The sequence below is a fragment of the Leucopleurus acutus genome, assembly GCF_964270905.1.
Source record: "Leucopleurus acutus genome assembly, chromosome: 3".
Classification (NCBI taxonomy): Eukaryota; Metazoa; Chordata; class Mammalia; order Artiodactyla; family Delphinidae; genus Leucopleurus; species Leucopleurus acutus.
In genome coordinates this window covers 52,258,769-52,280,603 of record NC_139145.1, presented here as the reverse complement: position 1 = coordinate 52,280,603, position 21,835 = coordinate 52,258,769, and the positions used below count along the sequence as shown (strand labels likewise).

The 21,835-nt window shown below is 42.9% G+C and overlaps 1 protein-coding gene across 4 annotated transcripts in view; it reads right to left on the bottom strand.

Moving 5' to 3' along the window:
• The window catches only part of JAKMIP2 (janus kinase and microtubule interacting protein 2), a gene marked incomplete at both ends in the record, with an annotated part of 64,400 nt that extends 52,112 nt beyond the window's left edge, over positions 1–12,288 (bottom strand). For all 4 annotated transcript variants that reach the window (XM_082836028.1, XM_082836030.1, XM_082836029.1 and 1 more), the window contains 2 exons: positions 257–754; positions 12,160–12,288. In XM_082836028.1, coding sequence (XP_082692154.1) covers positions 257–754; positions 12,160–12,288 — 627 coding nt within the window. The remainder of the gene's footprint in view (positions 1–256; positions 755–12,159) is intronic.
• Between the last annotated feature and the right edge of the window lie 9,547 nt (positions 12,289–21,835).

Here is a 21,835-nt window from a genome sequence, read left to right as displayed (position 1 = left end):
CTGGAAGAATCCAGTTTTCATGAGAAAGGTGACTCCAAAATCTTTTACCTTTTACAATGCCAATTTTGGCCTGGGCGCATCTACTTATCTATTGACCTATCTTGTATCTTGGCCATAGCACTAGACAGAAGGAGGGTACTGTTTACAATCCTCTCATGAAAGACACCTTTCATGAAAAAGACACCTTTCATGAAAAAGCAAACCCCAAAGCACTCTGAAGCCTGGAAAGAGAATGGTTCTGCCCTGGGTTACTAACCAGCCTCCGAATATCCCGCTCCGACTCCCACTTGATCTTGGAGATGGCTTCTTGGTGGGACTGATGCTCACTCCTGAGGTCCCCAGCCTTGATTTTATCCGCTTGGATCATATTGCTTAGCGCCTCATCCACCTGCTTCTTGGCCGTTTTCAGGTCCGCAATTTCCTGTAAGAGCTTAAGGCGCTCTGCATCAAACAGTTTCCGGGCCTCCTCGCGGGCCTCGATGGTGAGCGCTGTCCTTACTTTGTCGCTGCTGCCGTCCCGGAGTGCACACAGCGCCGACTTGAGCCTCTGGATCTCCCCATCCCGCACCTTCACCGTCCGGGCCATTTCCTGCTCGTGCTGCTTGATGAGATTCTCCCGCACGGCCTGCAGCTCCTTCATCTTCTCCTCGTGGAGCTTGGTTTTGAGTTCGGTCACCAGGACCGTGTGCTTGCGCTGCTCCAGCTCACGGATCCTCTTGGCTTCTTGAGTTTTCTCTCTTTCGAGTTTAGATACCTGAAGGCAGAGAGGTGAAAGGATGAAAAGAGGTGAGCCTCATCAAACAGGTGTGCTCCTAGGCAGGACTGGCAGCTCAGGCCCCTGAGATCTCTTAATGCCTTGTCTCTTTTCAAGTTCCAGCCCCCTGTGGAAGGAGCGAGGGGAACCACAGGCCTTTTAATGCTGGGAATGCAGTGGGAAAGGAGGAAATACCCGAGGGTGCTTACATTACTTTGTTCAGAAAAATAGTTGATGTTCTGGGGGCTTACTGTTCTGTGTGGTCTGCAGACAAGCAGCACAGCCATCACCCAGGGGCCTGTCAGAAATGCAGGGGCTCCATCCCAGACCTACGAATCAGAGCCTGCAGTGTAACAAATCCCCAGGTGACTGGTGTACACATTAAAATTAGGAAGCGGTACTATAATAGTCTTCACCCTGGTGAGGAGTTCAAAACAGATCACCTGGAGAGCTTTCTAGACTACACATCCCTAACAAGGTCCAAACTGATAAATGTGGGTGTACCGGGACACCCAGGTTGGTCCATAGTTCAATATTATGATCAGGCTAATAAATTGGTGCCTAAAGTGATAGTATAAAATATTCTTCTGCCCCTTTTTTTGGAAGAGAAGCTAATTGCTGCTAAGGGGGAGGTGAGAAATGAAGACAGTTGATATGTCCTCAACCTTACCTTTCTTACTATGGCAACTTGGTTCCACCCCCAAACTTATTACAGGTACACACACACCAGCCCAAAACCCTGCAGTGCAGGGCCCTGTGCTAAAGGCGTTCAGTGGCTGTTGTTATTTCTGCTACATGGGTGTCTGCATCCTTCACTACCCCGTGCTTTTATCTCCCTCTCTCTCCCACCTAAGCCAACACTCCAAGGAATTTAATAAAGTATTCCTTTTCAAATTTTCATCTGTCAGGTATTCTGGTTTAAAAAATTCTCCTGTGTTTTGTACTATTTCTAATGATAATATAGGTCTCTTCATAGATTAGCAATGGCACTACCTTAATTTGTCTGTGAGTCCATCTCTGATTCAGTAGATCAGGGTAGGGCCCCAGCATCTGTAGCTTAAAAAAGACTCACCAGGCTCTTGTACTGTTCTCCTTCCCTCTCCTCATCTCTGCTGCCTGCCTTTGTTCCTGTCTCTGTTGTTTGCACATACACCACACACACACATACACCCACACAGTAACCTGGAAAAAGGGAAGAACTGGGCAGCCCCAGGAGTAATATCTAGGTGAGTGATACTGAGTCTCTGCCATTTGTAAAATTAGAACGTTTCATAAAATAATTAAGAGCCCTTCCAGCTGAAAAATGTTAAGATCCAAATTCCTTATTGAAACCATTGTAATTATAATGTAAAGTGTTTGAGATTTCACTTACCTTAACAGTTTACCTACCTTTAGCTAGAACAGGATTTTCTAAGTCCACATGGCATTTTATGAACATTTTATTTTAAAGGCACAGCAATTATTCCCATGTAGGTTATCCTAAAAGAACTCAGGGCACAAGGAGACTTGGCAAAATATGCAGCCAGGCATCCCCAAATGACTGTCCTTGGGTCTTGCCTCCAGCCTAGGCTCAGGTCCCCTCCCGGATGCCCTTTAGTTCATATGTTCTAGAGCTGTGCTGTCCCATGCGGTGGCCACTAGCCACACTGAGCACTTGCAATATTGAAAATCTGAATTGAGCCCTGCCCTAAGTGTAAAATACATACCCGATTTTGAAGACTTAGTATGAGGTAAACATTAATATCTCATTAATAATTTTTACGTTGATTACATGTTGAAACTATAATACTTTGGATAAATTAGGTAAAATAAAGTATATTATTAAAATTAATGCTGTTTAGTTTTACTTTTTAAAATTGTGGTTATAAGAAATTTTAAAATCACATATGTGGCTTGCGTTTGTGGCACATATTATATTTCTTTTGGACAGCATTGCTCCAGAGTTCTTGGAGGTTCATTTAATGAACCGAGCTTTCTTCACACTGCTGCTGACATTCTCTTAGTAAAGTCCTGTTATGATCTGATTTATGTGCCAGGACTCCTTTCTGTCGGGGAATAAAATCCCAACACTTCAGCTGCATCCTTCAGCTCTCAGAAGACTTGGTTGGACTTCCAGCTCCCATTTCCACTCCTCACTCTACCTCTCCAGGCACGGGGGATTATCCTATTTTCTGCACATGCCCTACATCGCTGTACCTGTGTGCCTACCCGAGATTCTTCTTCCTGACCTGCCCTTCCCTCAGCTCCTTTTGGGATCCTTTCATTCCTCATGACCCAACTAAATGTCACCCTCTCTGATCATGACACCCCAATCACCCAGGACCAAGCTTATTTTTCCTGCATTTGTCTTCTCAGTGCAGTTTGCTAATACCTCCTTACTGGTCTCTTCCGCATTTTTCTTTATGCTGTATTTTTTTTACATACTTGTCTGTCCTCACCACCTCCTCTCCTACCTCACCTCAGACTGGAAACTCCTAGAAGGCTGCCAGTGAGCCTTGTTCATCTTTGTCTACCCATTGGTTATCAGCACAACACATGATAAGAAGACAAAGAGTACGTGTGGAATTAAAGAATGTAAGCCAATATGTTTCCCTGGCTAGCCTCGTAACCAGAGGCAGGAATAATATATCCTGTCAATGATTTAGAGAACAAACATAGGCTTGCACTGTTACCCAGAGCAGCCCTCATCCATCACTTCCCTGTATAAAACAAAAAAAACCCTAACATATAATGTTTGCCTGTCCTCTGTTTGATGTTTCTCTCTGTTCTTCAGTGATGAAAACCTAAATCTAACTTTCCATTTTTCTACAATGAACTGAAGAAGTATCTTCTAGACCATGAGTGGGCAAACAACAGCTCATAGGCCAAATCTTTCCTGCCCCACCCCCAGTCTTTGTTAATAAAGTTTTATTGGAACACAACCAGGCCCATCCATTTCCATATTGCCTATGGCTGCTTTCACGCTACAATGAAGTTTAGTAGTTTCACAGAGACTGTCTGGCCCACAAAGCCTAAAATATTTACTGTTTTGCCCTTCACAGAAAATGTTTGCTGATTCTTCTTTTAAGATAATGCACTTTTGACATGAGGCCTTATTTTTCACTGATTTAGAAACTCTGTAATTTATCTTCCATCTAGGACCTTGGGGAAGTTAACTTTAGCTTGAGTGATAGGAAACGGGATCATCTTCAATTTCAGCAGGACGTATTTATGTTCCTTAGGCATTTGGAACAGTATCATGACCATTAAGAGCTGATAGGTAACAAGTTACAAGGGAATTTTAGCAACTCTTCCTAAAACAATAAAACGTTGTAGTAAAAATGGATAAAGGGTAATGAATTCTGGGTTTGTATTTTGATTTCATCATCTGCTGTCTCTAAGAAGGTTGCTTTATTCTGAGGATCTTTGATTACAATTTTAAAAATACCTGTAAAAGAATTATTTTTAGTATTAAATTAGATAGTGAATGGGAAAGTAGCTTGAACTGTAAAGTACTATAAAATGTAAGGTAATGATATTATTATTGGATATAAGAGGAGATACTCTTGATCTAAAATTATTTGTCAAATTCTCTGCAGCTGCATTAGATTGTACCACTTTGTGATTCTGTAATTTCTCTCAAATTTATTTATAAACACTAATCTTTTGTGTGTAGACTGGAGAGGAAATGAATGAAAAAGAAAAAAAAAAAAGTGAAAATACAGGTATATGGGAAATATATTCCAGCATGAAGACAAAACTAACACTGGCCTTTTTGTCTATCACATAAAAGGAATCCACAGAACTCAAAGAAAATTCAAAGGTATTGAATTACATTTGGCATTTTTTATGTCTGCTTATTTTGGTTGTCATGGAAACTGTCATTTTTGGCAGGATTTCTAGGTATGATTTTTTTAGGCTTGGGAGAAGAGTTTCACTGTGAAGGAGACACAAAGAATGTGACTGACATCTGGGAGGAAAAAAGAACCAATAGAAATTTTGTAGTAAAATCATTTTCTGAAAATTATTTGCAGCTTAGATTGCACCACTAAGGAAATAGATCTTAATATCTTAATGTAAATCATGAGAATGAGTATACGAAAAGATGAAGAACTACCCCTGAGTAACAGTGAAAAAATGTGAAGATGATAATACTTTGAAATGGAAAAAATTATTTATTAATTGGAGAGAGAATCAATTTTGTTAGTGGAAATGTTTTATGGAGAAAAATTTCAGCTCGATCACGTAAATAGTAAGCATTTATTGAGGGTTTAATTTACTATGTATGACGCGATTTTTTAAAGGCTTTACACCTATCAGTACATTTGACCTCCTAGGCAGCTCTATGATGTAGCTAGTATTTGTTGCACCTGAATTTCTGATGAGAAAAATGGGGAACAGGCTCTACATAAGCACAACATAAAGAAGGCTGATCAGAGTCCAGTGTGGGCCAGGAGCCAGGTCAGGTCAGATCCCAGGTCTCCTAGTTTGCTCTGAAACCTTGGGCAAGCTGGGGCCCCTGACTCAGCCTCAGTCTCATGTGTAAAATAGAATTGGTGATATCCTTCTCATATGATTGTTGCGAGGACTGACTTCCATAATGTAGCAAAAGTCCTTTGGAAAGGCTGGAACACACGGGAGGTTAATACTTATTAATACATGGTAGATACTAGATATTAATTTTGATGAACATTATAGCATATATTAACATTATATCATGCAATGATATACTAATACCAACAAAAACATAATTCTAAATACCCATATTATGGTAGTAAGACAAATGTTACTATTATTACATTATCAAGACCATAGCAACGATTTTCCTAATAGAAAGAGATGTTCAAAGATAACATTTTCCTCAAGATGTCTTGAGTTCCCTGGTGGCATCTAATCTTAACTGGGAAGATACCTGGATTATGTGTACAAAGGACTGGGGGGTGGGGTGGGACAGGGCCAGGGGGTGAGCACTGAACAGAGCTTTGAATGGTACACTTCCCATATCCCTTTTACCCCAGAGGTGTTTTCCAAAAAATAAAATAAAATAAATAAAGATCATTAGGAAAATTTAATCCGGCTGGGGAAAGCTTCCACTATGACAGAAGGAAGAAAATTCATGACTAGCCCTCCCAGGCCTCACATTATAATTTCTTCTTCTGTCTTCATCCTGTTCTGGCCTTTGAAAAATGCCACTGTAAGTTCTGCCAAGATAAAGAGGGTGGTGTTTGAGCTTTAATGTGACCTTAGAAATCTAGGATTAAACATTGGACAGCCTGTCGAAGATAAGGAGAATTGAGAGGTTATCAAGACAAGACAAGTTAGCAAAAGGTTCAGCTTGGATTATCTGCATCGGATGTTGCTGGAGATCTAAACTCATGGTAGGCAGGCAGGGATTTTCATGGGCACTGAGTAACTCTCCAACAGGAGATGTGAAAAGGGAAAGGCTGCCGCCACAGGAACGTGACCCATAAGGGAGATTTTTTATACAGCCTGGGGAAGTAATAAAAGCTTCTCTCTTTCCATTTCTTGCTTTTAGCTACTTAGGCTTCCTGAAAATAAAACTAAATTTGCAGAAAGCAAGAAATACTGGATGCCCAGTGTGGTCCCTGAACCTGGAAGCTCTAGAGTACTAGCCTGAGGATAGAGAAGGGTGGCTGGTTTTCTGAGAGTGCCGTGGAGGCAACAGAGTGCGGTGGAATAAGACAGCATTACCTTGATCACCGCCTTGGAGAAGATGGGAATTCCCATTTTGGCTGCTCTACTAGTTGTGTCACTGGGAGCAAATGAGTTACATGGTTAGAACTCATTTTCTTTCTCAGTGAAATCAGAATAGTATCGCATGCTGCCTTTGTCCCAGGCTCTCTGTGAGGACTGCTTTGTAGGCTGAAGGGCTGTCCAAGGTGGCAACTGCTGTCTGGAGCCGACTCCTCCCAGAGCCTGCATCCCAGGCCTGTTGCCCCCCTGCCCCTACCCTTGGAGCCCTGTCCTCTGCTCCTGCTTCATCCCCTCTGTGCCTGTGGGGTTCACTCTAGCTGCAGGCTGCCCTGAGGGAGAAGACCAAACCCTGGGGGATTGGGTGGGTGGATTTCACATCTCACAGCAATCCCTGGTGTGCTTACACACCCTGATCAGCGGATCATGGTGTCCAAGCAGACAGACAGGGAAATACCATGGCTTAATGGCTCAGTGCTGCTCTAAGAAAAACAGACGTGGGTGGAAATACTTTCTCCACCCAGGCTTGGGGATGCCCACCTAAATAAATACTATAATGTACTTATCCCTTGGGGTTGTTGGGAATGTTTTAAAAAGAACCATGGAAATTCATTCAACAAGTAGGACATGTCTCCTACATGCCCGGCAGCACTGCAAGCTCTGGGGATACCTTACTTAGGGGATCCCCTAAGCAGACATGGTCTCTTACCCATAGAAGCATATATTTCATTAGGGTGGGGGCAGCAGGCAATAAACAAGCAAATAAACGAATAACATAACTTCAGACAGTACAGAGCCCGGTGATTAAAGTATTACAGGGTGATGTGATAGAGTACATGGAACTAGGGGAACAGTGTCATCTAACTCGGTGGTCAGGGAAGGGTCCCGAAGAGCTAAAGCAGTTTCCTTTCCTAACTAATCCCGACCGTTTTGCAAGGACCTTAGCTCTTTTATGTTGTCTACAATCTGCTCGTTTTATAGATGCACAAGTGCAGGCCAGAAATGACAAGATCATCCAGCATAAAGACCTCACCCTGGGCTTCCCTGGTGGCGCAGGTGGTTAAGAATCCGCCTGCCAATGCATGGGACACGGGTTTGAGCCCTGGTCTGGGAAGATCCCACATGCCGCAGAGCAACTAAGCCTGTGCGCCACAACTACTGAGCCTGTGTTCTAGAGTCCACGAACCACAACTACTGAAGCCCATGTGCCTAGAGCCCATGCTCCCCAACAAGAGAAGCCACTGCAATGAGAACCCTGTGCACCGCAACAGAGTAGCCCCCACTCGCCGCAACTAGAGAAAGCCCATGCAGAGCAACGAAGACCCAACGCAGCCAAAAAAATAAGAAAATAATAAATTAATTAATTAACTAAAGAAAAAGACCCCGCCTTGTGTTCTTTCCTATCCACCACAGGCTCTTCACAGTTATATCCTCTTGGCCCTTATGCCTGGAATCCAGTCAAAATGACCTACCTATCTGCATGGTTATTCCTATCAGCGATTGGCGAATCTTTTAGATAATTTCTACTCACCAGAAGTTGACTGTATCTAGTATTTTTGTTTCATTTCCCTGCAGTGGAAATGCAGGCATCTGTGGGAGAAGGATAGGGGTATATTCCCACTCCCTCTCCCACTTTGTTTCTCCATTTGAAATTTTGCACAATAGTGTAAAGAAAAGTTCTTACATCCTCTCTTCCTCTGCCTAAACTTTTCAGTATTTTCCAGACCTTCACATATTTTAAGCATAAGCTTTGCAAGACATGGAAACAACCTAAGTGTCCACTGATGTAAAATGGATACATAAAATGTAATATATCACACATACACACACACAAAATATTATTCAGCCATAAAAAGGAAGGAAATTCTGTCATTTGCAACATTATGCCAAGTGAAATAAGTCAGACAGAGAAAGACAGATGCTGTGTGGAATCTAAAAAAAAAATAAATTAGAGCTCATAGATACAGGGAACGGACTGGCGGTTGTGGCCAGAGGCAGGATGTAGGAGATGGGAGAAATGGGCGAGGGGGGTCAAAAGGTACAAACTTCCAGTTATACAATAAGTAAGTTCTGAGGATGTAATGTACAGCATGGCAACTATAGTTAACAATCCTGTTAACAATATTTGAAGGTTGCAAGGAGAGTATATCTTAGAGGTTCTGATCACAAGAAAACAAAACTTTGTAACTATGTGAGGTGACTGATACTGACTAGATTTATTGTGTAATCATTTCACAATTTATACATATATCAAATCATTATGTTGTATACCTAAAACAAATACAATGTGATATGTCAATTATATCTCAATAAAACTGGGGAGAAAACATATTTCAAAAAAGGAGCATTGGCTTGGGAGGAGAGAGAAGGGGAGTTAAAGACTCAGCTCTGTCACCGACTAGCATGTGACTCTGGGTGAATTGCTTTACCTCACCAAGCCTCGGTTTCCTCATCTGTAAAATGTGGATCACAACAATGCCCACCTCAGAGAATGGTAGTGAGGATGAAGTGAGATGACTGAATTATAACACAACATGTTTGACACTAACTCCTCAAAAAATAACACACTTAGGAAGTAAACATGACTATTATCCTATATGACAGATGAGGGAAGGAAGATGCAGAGGGATTTCATAACCTGCTCAGGGTCACTCAGGCGCTAAGGGAAAGAGCTGGGATTATGTCAGGAGGAAATGCAGTTCTTACGGTGCGTGACAGAGAGTAAACATTCAAAAAAGTCTAGCATTTGTGACTCTGCTCTACTACAATGTGTTCTGCAAATGTCAATGGGATGATTTGTCTTTCTGGAAAAATGAGTAATGCCCCATTGCTCCAAAGGTTTCTGCTCTTTAACTAGTCCATTCCCCAGTGGCTAAACTGTCATTTTATCATCATAGCCTTGGAGCCAAACTGAGAATGTGAATTCACATGTTGGCATTGTTCATATTCTCTCTCTTAAAGCTTGGGCCTTCGGAAACACAATCGTATTTATTTTAATAAAACTGCTTTATGGCTTGTTTGTCCTCTAAATTCCCTTTGCTCTTTGGGGAATGCTGCTGACAGGCAGTGAGGCTTTGCTGTGGCCCCTGTGCTGGGATTGTAATTAAAGGCCGCGGAGAGGGAGACTGGGGAGGGGGCAGCAGAGGGGACAATAGGGCAGTGCTTTTATTCCAGGGTCTGGCTTCTCATCTCTTGTCAGAGGCAAGGGAGATTACCCCTGACCTGCTGGCTTAGACGCCAGGGCCAGGCCCTGGATAAACAGGCAGGATAAACAGCTCTGTCCGTGGTCAAGAGTTACTCCTTTTAAAAGGCTTGAATGAAAAAAAAAAAAAAAGCTTGAATGTGTGGAAAATGGCAGGGTGGGGTCTGTCGGGCCTCTGCCTCTTTAAAATCTCATGAGTTTGCTCTCTGTAAATCAGCGGCAGGCTATGGTTGCCGGTCTTTAGACGGATAGGTTTCTTCCTGTGAAGGTAGTTTGTCATTCTGTTGTTACTACAATTAAAGGACTCTGCCGGGCTTCCCTGGTGGTGCAGTGGTTGAGAGTCCGCCTGCCGATGTAGGGGACACGGGTTCGTGCCCCGGTCTGGGAGGATCCCACATGCCGCGGAGCGGCTGGGCCCATGAGCCATGGCTGCTGAGCCTGCGCGTCCGGAGCCTGTGCTCCGCAACTGGAGAGGCCACAACAGTGAGAGGCCCACGTACCGCAAAAAAAAAAAGGAGTCTGCCTCCCTTGAAATGTTATGTTGCCCCAGGGAAAGTTAAAACCAATGAAATGTTTATAGGTTGTCAACCTGGAAGGAATCGTGGAGTGGAGTGTTTGTCAACATGAAGGCAGACAGCCACCTCCATGGGGACTGTCTGGACTGTTTGCTGGAATTGCGGTCCTGAACCTTAACCCACCTACTTTATCACAATCCTTGGGTTGTGGGCCCAGGGATCTCAATTTTTAATAAGTTCCCTCAGGTTATTCTAATGCCCAGTGATGCTTGAGGGACACAGATATGGAGAAACAGATTCAGTCACTGAATTACAGATCGAGATACTGAAACACTGAAATTTGTCCCCAAGGAGAGATAAAGACAATATTCTGGTTTTCTGACTCTTACACAAAAGTTTTTGGGTTTTGTTTGTTTGTTTTCATTTCGGGACATCACAGTCCTTTTAGCTTCGTGGAAACTATAATATCCTTCACAAACTTTACATTGGGGTCTGGTTATCCAAGGTCAAGGCTTAGCTGAGACAGGAGGCCAGGAGCTTTGGCCAATCCAAGCTTTATTATTGCTCAAACCAGGAGAAATAGATTTGGGTGAAAATAACTAATTAAAATGTAATAGCAACGTCAAGGAAGAAGAGGTAGATTAAAAAGAATAAGGATATCTGTTGGTTTGTGACCTATAGCTTGACCAAGAACGTTTCCTTACTACACAAAGCTCTATCTCTTTAAGGCAACTTTATGCTGACATGGCTGTCTCTAGTTTGCAAAAATGTCTTATGCCTGTCACATATTTCAAAATGCTTTTCTGTCCGTGACCCTGTTTGATATCCATACCACTCTAGTAAGATAAGTGTTAGCATATTCATTTAAGGGATGAGATTCAGAGAATTAAAGAGACTTTCTTAAGTCTAGATAGCAACTGACTCAAGCATACAGCATTTTAGAAGGGATATTACCATGCATTTTTTTTTCAGAGTTTGCTATGTGCCAGGCAGCTCTCTGAGCATCTGACGTGAATTTTCTCATGTACTCCTCATGACTCCTTTCTGTACTTGTCTAACTTAAACCTCATCCCAGCTCTACAGGATAACAGTATGTGACTGATGAAGAAGCTAAGGTATAGCGAAGAAATCACCTCTTGGTCATGTCATTCATCTACTCATTTAACAAATATATGTTGAGCTTTTCAGTTCTGGACATTTATTTAGGCTCTAGGAATAGAGACATAAGATGAGACTCTGTTGTCATAGAGATTACACTTGACTGGGGAGAGAGAACCACTAAACAAGTTGAATACATAAACATAGAAATTGCTCTGAGATGAATCAAGAAGAGGCAGGCCTTAAGGAGTATGTGGGCCCAGGAAGTGCTCTGTTTTGGACACTGTGGTCAGATGCTTGTACTAGGGCTGACACTTGAAGTTGGTGAGGAAGGAGCATGCCGCTGACTGGGGAAGAACAAGGGCAAAGGCCCAAATGTGATGGGCATATGTCTCCTGGTCCAGCGAAGAGGCTGAAACAGAGTGATCTGGGGGACAGCAGTGGGAGATGGGTCTGGGAGACAGCTGGAGGGAGAGTCCTGCAGTGGTGGGGAAAGTCCTGACTGAGAGGCAGGAAGCCTTTGCAGGGTTCTGAGCAGTGGAGTGACACCAGGGACACATGTAAGAAATGCCACAGGGGAAATGACTACAGAGGGCAAGGGTGGAACCTACCCAAGGCCATATGCCTAGGAAGTGTCCAGAGGTGTTGGTGGGGGCAGGTGTGGTCTCCATTTTTACATCTGGCCCCCTGGGGAGGCAGAGCTCAGCCCCATGGGCAGGTTTTTCTCATGTTCTGTGTATCCTGTGGTCAACTTCCTCCTGCCACACACAGGGAATCTCCCTCTGTCCAGGGGTTGTTGCCCTTTCTGGCAACCAGCAGACAGAGGCCCACTGAGGCAGGCCAGCGGGCAGAGCCGGCCCAGAGCCTCCCAGGCTGCAGCCTCGGGGAGCCCCACTCACCTTGGACTTCTCTTGATGCAGCTCTATCTGGATGTCTGTGAGCTTGGTCCTGAGGTCTTCGTTGGCAGCTTGAAGGGCGACAATGAGCGCCTCGGGCTTCTCGCCCTTATTTCGCCCTTTCTTGGACATTGTTCCTCTCTGAATGGAGTCTGTTGGTGTTTAATTCCTCTCAAGCAGGGGCTGCCATGTTACTGCTGCTTCTCCCGGGTGCGATGGCTCAGCAGCTACTGTGTGCTGCCCCTCGGGAAGGTCTCCTCAGCCGCTGTCCTAGAAGCCCTGGGAGAGGCAGAGACAGCAGTTACCGCTGTGACCAAGACCTGGGCCACGTGCCCGTCAGGCACTCGGCCTGCGCCGCCTGCACAAGCCTCCTCCCTAGGGCTCCTGTCCACTTGGCGCACCAATTTAGGGCCGGCTTTCTAAAGGGCGAGTTTGGTCATGTCAACGCCCTGCTCAAAACCCTTCAAAGGCCTATGAAGACATATATGAGTATATCTTTCACACCTCAGAGTGCTCCTTATGCCTGAACCTGCCCATTCTCCTAGCCTCACCTCCTCCACATCACTCACTTATACCCTGGCCGTAAGGAATGTCTTTTTCTGATTCTTCCTCTCTTCGCATAAGGACTTTTCATTTTTCTCCATCCTCTGCCCAGCCTGCTCCCATGGTCCTCCCCATATCCTCATCCTCACACGCTGCCACACAGACAGGTTAGTCTGACTAACTTTATGACTCCATCAGGTCTCAGCTGGCATATCAGTTCCTCCTCGAAGCCTCCCACCTTACCCCCAGGTTAATACATGCCCTTGTTATTCAAGTGCGGTCACCTCCATAATCTGTAAGCTTTGTAAGAGCAGGAATGTGTTGTTTGTATTTACAACTTGCTTCTCAGGGTCCATCACAAGACCTGGGACATACCAGGCACTTAATTAGTATTTGTGAAAGGAAGTCACCTATATGATGACCTATGGTCGCCCTACAGAGAGACCCAACTTTAAGAAAATCTGATATATAAAGATCTAGAATTATACAGTGGATAAACTGGGAGAAGTGGGGATTAACTATGCTGAGTTAATTGGGTCACTCATTCATTTAGTCAATAGGCTTGTATATGTTGTGCTAAGTACAGTATGTTGAAATTGAAATTGTTAGCTTTCCAAGGCAACAACAAACCTTTATCCCTATCTATCTATCTATCTTCATCATCATCACCATCATCTATCTGATAACTGCCTTAAAAAAATAAACACTAGTTGTTTCAAAAATATAGACTTCTCAAGAGAGAAGTAAGGAGTAAGGAGGGCTCCCTGAAGACGGTGGCATTGCCTGGAACTTGAGGAGCGGGTAGGATTGTAACAGGTAGAGAAACAGGTGAACCTTGGGTGAAGGAAACAGCAGGTGCCAAGATACAGCAAAGAGAAAGCACAGTAACTATTTTGGGGGAAACAGGGGCCTGATTAGTTACATCCTAGGATATGGTTGGTGGGCATTAATGCTAGAAAGGTTGCCTGGAAATGATAGATTCTGGAAGACCTGGTATGCCATCCTTAGAATTATGGAATCTTTTATTTATTTATTTATTTTTCAGTAAGTAACAAGGAAGCTGTAGGAGCTCTTGGCAGGTAGATGCCCTGATACAGCAGTACTTTGGCATGGTTATTCTGGTGGCAGAGTGGGGAGAGAATGAAGGCAGGGAGACCAGATAGAAGGCTATTAAACTTGCCAAGGTGAAGGATGATGAAGGCCTAGTCAGAACAGTAGAAAGAGGAGAGAAAAAAGAGAGATGTATCTTGATTTACAAATTCTTAAATGTGTCATAGGAACAAGGAGGTAAGGAAAATATGAATACTAAACTGTTAAGAGTCCATGCAAAAAAAACATGACTAGATAAAGAAGATACTAGAGAGTTTCCCATGCAACCTTTCAGAAAATTGAGTATTGTGTACATCTAGGTGCTTCAGTCCAGAACTAAGGGGAATTCCTGCTGATGACCCATATGTTCTAGCAGCTGCTGCTCTACCAAGACCCCTGGTATTCAGCCTTGAGGACCATGCTGGGATCCTGGACTTTCTGCCATCTACCCATGAGCACTGGGGCCATGCCCTTTGGAGAGTGTCCCTAGGGAAAGTGGATAGGAAAAGGTTAGGAAGTTGGATCCGCCTGTCTCCAGCCGTCATGGACCTGTCCACCATATTCCACCCTCGGCTAGATGCTGGAGTTGTCCTTCATGCTTGTTTTGTGAATGTTGCGAAATCATTAAAGTGTATGGCTGGGAGACTTCTAAGTGGTTACCATTCTTTGCTTTTAGAATTGAAATGAATTCAACAAGCATTTATTGAAAATTGGTATGACAAACACCACTAGGCACAAAGATAAGTAAGACAGTACTTAACTCCAAGCAGGTTCTGGGTGAGTAAACTCACATGTATACAGTTAACAGGTTTCTCTTCCTCTAGTTGCTCTCTAGATGTTGCTGGTCCCCAGGGCTTCGTCCAGGTTATCTCCACTGGCCCCACCTACAGGGTTATGACTCTCAGTGCTATATCCATAGCCCTGACCATTCCCCAAACCCCAGACTCATGTATTCAACTGCTTCCTTACCAAATCCACTTGGACATCCAATTGGTATCTCAAACCTAACCTAACTAACACAGAGGTCTTTTTTACTAGTTCCTCAAAAACCTTATCCTCCCCAAGTTTTCCCATATCAATAAACGGCACCAGCACATGCCCAGTTATTCCGGATCTAAGCTTAGAAATCATCCTTTTTTTTTTTTTTTAATCCCTTATTTCCCTTATCCGGTCCACTAGGAAGTCTGGTTTGTTTTACCTATAAAATATGTCTCACTTTGGTCAACTTCTCTCAAACCCCTATGGTGCTGTCACAACACAGAGGAAAGGACAGTTTGGGAAAAGCTTCCCAGTCACTTCCTGGCCATATCGTCATCTTGAACGAAGAATGGGCTTTTCTAACCGGAGATACTCAAATGGCAGAGGAAGGAACTTGAGAAAAACATGGAGCCACACAACTGATGTATGTAGAGAAGGTTGTGAACTGGGAGAAGAGAGACTGGGGTTAGATTTCACAGGCTCCTGAATAATCGATGATTAAATTTAATTCATAATGATTAGATTTCATTATGGAGAAATGGAGAAACATAGCAGCCTTTGCATATAAGTGTAATAATAATAAAAGCTTACAGTGACTGATTGCCATGAGCCTGTCATTGGATTTAACAATTAAAATACTGCTCTCATCTAATGCTCACTAAACATATAGGGGGGGGAAATAAAATGATTCACAGAAAGATTAAGTAACTTGCCTAAGAGGACTGAGTGGAAAGCTGGTGAGGCCCAGATTCAAATCCAGGCAGTTTGAAACTGAGACCCAAAGTGTGTACCCTGGGCTAGCCTGCCTCATATTTGCGTTTTAGAAAGGTAGCTCCAGCAGTGTGATGGAGGATGAGTTACTAAGGAGGGAGAGACTGGAGGCAGGAAATTAGTGAGTCTGCTTCAATGGTCCAGGCGAGAAATTATGCAGCCCTGAATGAGGCCATGGCCATGGGGATGAAAAAGGAGGTGGCAGCTCTGTTACACGGAGACTTTGATGGAATCACGTCCTACTTTTAAACATTACATTCTTCTGCCCCATTGTAAATAACGAGTACCAGCTCTCTGTCATTGCTTGCAGCAACAATGTGCAAAGCAACAGCCATATTTTACATTTTAATTTATAATCCTTTCCAAAAAATATAAAATATGTGCCTGACTTCACATATTTTTAGTCTGGGAATTATTGTGAACTTCATCCCATAAAAGCTGGGAAAAAGAATAGGATTAATAAATTAGACATGTTCAGGAGAGAAAAAAGCATCACAGGAATTTGAGGATGGAATCAATTTATAGATACCTTGAGGTAAGCAGCTGTTCATACGTATGGCCCTACATACCCCTCTGTTGGAGAGCAACTTTCCAAAGTCTTTTCCAGTTGTGACGGGTGCCTGACAATCTCATGATTCTCATATATAATTTCACTAAAATGCTTCTGTTGCTTTGTGCTGCCCCCTCCCCGTTTTGGACAGCTTTATTGAGGTATAATTCACATATCATAAAATTCATAACTCAGTTTTTTAGCATATTTACAAGGTTGCATGACCGTTACCACAATCCATTTTAGAACTTTTCATCATGCCAAAGAGAAAACCCATACCTGTCAGCAGTCATTTCCCATTGCCCACCAAACTCTCCCAACCCAGGCAATCACTAATTTACTTTTTCTCTCTATAGATTTGTCTATTCTGCATATTTTGTATAAATGGAATCATACAATATGTGGATTTTTTTTTAATTAACTGGCTTCTTCTACTTCAAAAGAGTCACCCATAATACAGCATGTATCAATATTTCATTTCTTTTTATTGCGGAATAATATTCCATTGTATGGTTGAAACTGAATTTTATTTATCCCTTCATCAGTTGATGGGCACTTGTGCTGCCTTTCCTTAAGCAGTTTGAGGTCAGCCTTCAAGAAAGGCTGCCACATGCAGAGGGACACCACCCCTCAAAGGAGCGTGCTCCAGAGCATAAAGGAGAGCTTGAAGGGATCACTGCACACAGATGGAATGTTTCTGGGCCACCCTCTGAGCCCCTGTCGCTGATAACATCTGATGTAGCAGATGATCTGGAGGAGAGACAGAAGCCTTGTTCAACTAAGGGTCAATCCTGGTGGGGGTGGGTGGGCAGGGGGAGACGGCTTCATAACTTAAAAAAACTTTAAGGAATTTTAAGTGATCCCTAGGTTTCCAGCTCTTAGCTGCAATGATGGTAGTGCTAGCCTCAGGCAATGCGGTGAGGTACCAAAGGTGAGAATTTTAGCTTATACTCTGGTCCTACCCTGTCCTTAATCGGATACCTCCCATAGCCACCGAGGCTGAATTTCTCTGCAACCAAGTCTCTGATAAAGATACCAGAAAATTTACAGACAGGCTCTCAGGAGCAATTGCATTTTAAAATAAGGACCACTGCTTGAGAGCAAATCTTAATGTAGGAATATATTATCAATGGAAGAGTTATAGTCATCATTCATTCATTCATTCAGTAGACATTTATTGAGGAGGAAATACAGTGTAGTGTTAATTTCTCATTTAAGATTTTAAACTATTTCTATAAACAACTTTGTTAGGAAAAGAAAACTCAATTTTTTTTTTTTCTGTACACAGACCCACAAGAAAGATTCTGAGATCCATTATTTCCTCTTTGTATGGTAAGCAATCTTTGATATTCCAAAACCTTGGAGTGCTGGTCTATAACATTCTAGATCATCATAGCTTTTGTACAGATAATTATTATACTTCATCTACTTACTCACCTCATATTGTGACAGCTGAATACTACTACTGCTAATTATCATCATCATTATTATTATTGACCATTTACTACTGCCAGCCACTGGGCTAAGCTGTTTACATGCATTATATTTTTAATGCTCTGAGGTAGGAACACAAGTCATCTGGTCCAGTCTCAAATGTATGACTTACGAATACTTTTTATAGCTATCCCCACTGGGAGGGATTGCCATGTAAATAATGAACTGCAAGTTTGAAGATGTAATGAGTGCTGTAACAGGGAAGCAAACCAGGCACTACTGGAGCACAGAGGAGGAGACCCAATTCCCTGGGGGGGACTAGGGCTGCTTCTAACAGAAGGGATGGCTGAGCAGAGTCTTGAACGATGAGAGATGATTTGTCACGTGGTTGAGGAAGAAGTGAATAAATGTTATATGAGAAGATTTCGTAAGAATTATGTATATACCAAGACTATTGATTAACTCGAGTTAGGGGGAGGGTGGAGGAGGGAGAAGAGAGAATTTGGAAAGGGCTCATTTTTATATCTGATACTAAGCGCATCTCTATTCTTACACCTCATGTAAAACATTAAATTTGGGGGAGGAGGGCTCCACATGCTGAGCTGTAGACTAAAAAATTGTTTAATAATAGTGCTATAGAAATCTTTCTATATGTCAAACACAGTATTTACCGTTGCACATATAGTCTCTCTCTAAAACAGGTTCTTGATGTAGATATCATTTTCCCATTATGCAAGAGAAGACATTAAAAATTCTAAATCTGCCCAACTTTACACAGCTTGTATGTCTATGAGCCATTCATTGATTCAGTTGTTTCTTGACAGCCTATGATATGTCTGTCAAAGTTTAAAATCAGGTCAGCCTGATTCGAAAACATTCATTTTAACCACTCCATAGCGCTTGTCTCTCCTTTAGGATCAGAAAGGGAATATCTTTTTTTTTCCTTTTTTTCTATCTATTATTAGCTTTAAAATTCTCAGATGAATCAAAAATAAGTCCTGCTCTATAGAAATCAAAGCATAAGGCTGCAAACACATTTCTTGTCCAGGGTGTTTCAAAGATTTAACACAAGGCTGCGTATCATTATTGCAGCAATGCGCTGAGCCCTGATTGAAGTATCACTTAGGGCATTTCAGTGATAAATCCCATTCTTCAGGGCACTTATAACCTAGCAGTTAACATTTTTCCTGTGTGAAATAGGGTAAGACAAGGGAGTACTTTACTCCTGCAAAACAGTGCACACAAAATAGCTATTAAGTCTTAAATGATCACATGAGACAGGTAATTAAATAAGATGGGATTGGAAGCCTGCATCTAGGGCTGTGGTTGAAAAACTTCTTATAGTGTCGACCTGGTTCCTTCAGACAGTCTGACAAAATACAACCAATAGTAGTAAACAGTAATTAGTAATATTTCCCGTGTATTCATTCAGATGGGGTAACAGAGACTTAGTGAAGATTAATGATTGACCTTCATTCAGCCCTGAGCTGGTAAGTACTGACTGGGGAAGATTTAATCCAAGCCGTTTGACTGTAGAGCCCATGTCTTCACTCTATCACTCAGTGCCTCTCTTGGAGGGTGGTGATGAAAATTCCATGGACTAAGGCAGGTGAAGGGTTTAAAATGCCTCTTTGAACACTTCATAGCTGCCAATCACTGGTCTTGGCACTGAGTAAATGAAGACAGACATAATCCCCAGCTCATGGAGGTAACATGTTAGTTGGGAGGGGCACACAATAAGCATGATAAATAAATAAGTACTCTGCTAGATTATGACAAAGTTCTATGGGGAAAAATAAAAGCATGGAAGGTGATGGGAAGTGTCCAGGTAGGTTGTGATTTTAGATAACGGAAAGCCTAACCAAGCAGGTGTTAGTTGGCTAAAGACTGGAAGGGGTGAGCCATGCAGATGCCCGGGCGGAAGCATTCCAGGAGTGCAGGGCAAGGATAAGAGCTCAGCAGTGGGCACAGACATCCCAGTTCCAGGAGCTGAAGGAAGCCAGCCAGGCTGGAGAGAGTGAGCAAGCTAGGACAGCAGCCAAGTTGAGGGCAGGCATTAATGGGAAGGCAGCATGTGCAGACCGTGCTGCGCTTCTAAGGCCATTTTACATCGACTTGGGTTTTTACTCAGAGTGAGGTCCCATTAGAGGGTTTGACAGGAGGGGTGCCCTGATCTGACTTGGGTTTTAGCATCTCACTGACTGCAATGGTAAGAGTAGAAGAATTTTCATAAGAGTGGAAGTAAGGAGACTGGCTTGGAAGCCACTGCAAAAATCCAGCTTAGAGATGGTGGTGGCTTAGGTCAGGGTGAGAGCTGTAGAGGTGGTAAGAGGGACCAGATATAAGCTGCTGTTAATCCTTTCTAAGTTGGTGTTTGGTCACAATTACAATGAATCAGTTGTTAAGCTGAGATGCAAAGTCACATAGGGCTGCATGAAGTATTAAACAGTACGCTAGAGTGTTTCTCTCTGAAATTTATTAAGCTCCCACTCTAAGAAAGGCATTATGCCAGGCACTGCAGATGAAAGAGATGAGGGTGACTATCCCCGCTCCTTGGAGAGCTTAACTCTAGTAAAAGGACAATATACCACAGCTATATGTGGAGGCAGAATGTGGCCGTATGCATTCTTCCAATGAATATCTGCTAGATGCGGTTTTAGGTGCTGAAGACCAATGGATAGAATGTAGATAGAAGAGACAAAAATCCCTGCTCTCATGGAGTTTATATTCTAGGAGAGCGAGACAAAAAACGAGCAAGAGAAATATATAAATTATATAGCATGTTAAAAGGTAACAATGAAGGACTTCATAAAGGTCAAACCCATACCTGCACAACACTGTAATAGGGAAAAATTAGGAACATTGTAACATCCATGTGAAAGGAACTGGCTTAATAAAGTGGTATGTCCAGTCTATAAACTAGTATACAATAGTTATAGGATACATAAGTAGATATAGTGAACCAATGAGACTAGCTGCACTTCAAGATATATTACTGAATCAAAACAGCAATATGATGAACAAAACACAAAGTGTAATTTTTAATATACACACACACATATACCACCATGTGCACATATATGTATAAGAAGTCACAATACATTTTGGAAAGACACGGATGAAGGGATCAAAAAAGCTTCCCACATGCTTCACATCATTTGCTCCCAGGCCTCCAACTCCTCCCTTCTCAACTGTGGGTCAGTCTGCAGGTCATTCTCCAGAGCTGTGTGGCAGTGTGGCCACTGCAAGATACACTGTGTCATCCTCTGTGTGATAAGCCCCACCTTCATGACAACTCTGACAGTGACATACTTTGATCTGTCTCTGGGAAAGCTGAGACCTTTAGAATGGACAGGTCAGTCCTGGGCAAAAAAAAAATCTCTTCTGTTTCTTTCCTCTCTCCCAGGATCTTCCTGGGGGTGTGGAGGTGACTGGAGCCTCATTCTGGCCTCTTTCTCTCCCACCTTTGTCACCATCTTCTGGCCCAGTGCCTCACTCCACTCAGCCTTCCCAAGCTCAGTAAACATGATAAGCCACTCCTGCCAACATGCTAGCAGATAAGGTTTGTGTTTACAGATTCTCCCATCCCCCTGACATGTGAGTTTTATTTTAGAAAGGGGTTTAGGAGACACACACATTGCATGAGATTTTATATGAGAAAATTAGTGTTAACCATAAACCACGGTACATAAACTCAGTTATGAAAATGATTAATATTAACTCTCCCGGACTTCCTTGGTGGCACAGTGGTTGAGAATCTGCCTGCCAATGCAGGGGACACGGGTTCGATCCCTGGTCTGGGAATATCTCACATGCCGCGGAGCAACTAAGCCCACTTGCCCTGACTACTGAGCCTGCGCTCTAGAGCCTGCGAGCCACAACTACTGAGCCCGTGCGTCACAACTACTGAAGCCCGCGTGCCTAGAGCCCGTGCTCTGCAACAAGGGAAGCCACTGCAATGAGAAGCCTGCGTGCAGCAATGAACACCCAACACAGACAAAAATGAATAAATAAATAAATTTATAAAACAAAAAAAAAAACTCTCCCACCTTTCCCACTGTACACAGATTAAATGTTATTGTTATTATTAACCTTCTCACCTCCTCCACAGTAGACAGATTGGGAAATGATATTAATAAATCTCCCCATCCCCCAGCCCTGCTTTTTCTGTCACTGGGAAGATATTTGCATGTACTGTGCTGGGCTTAAAAGGCCAAAGATTTTTAATCTTCCCTGGTCCCAGTACTGCCTAGCATTCTTTCTCTTTTTTTTCTTTTTTTTTTTTACAAGTTTATAAATTTACGAAGTGCTCGA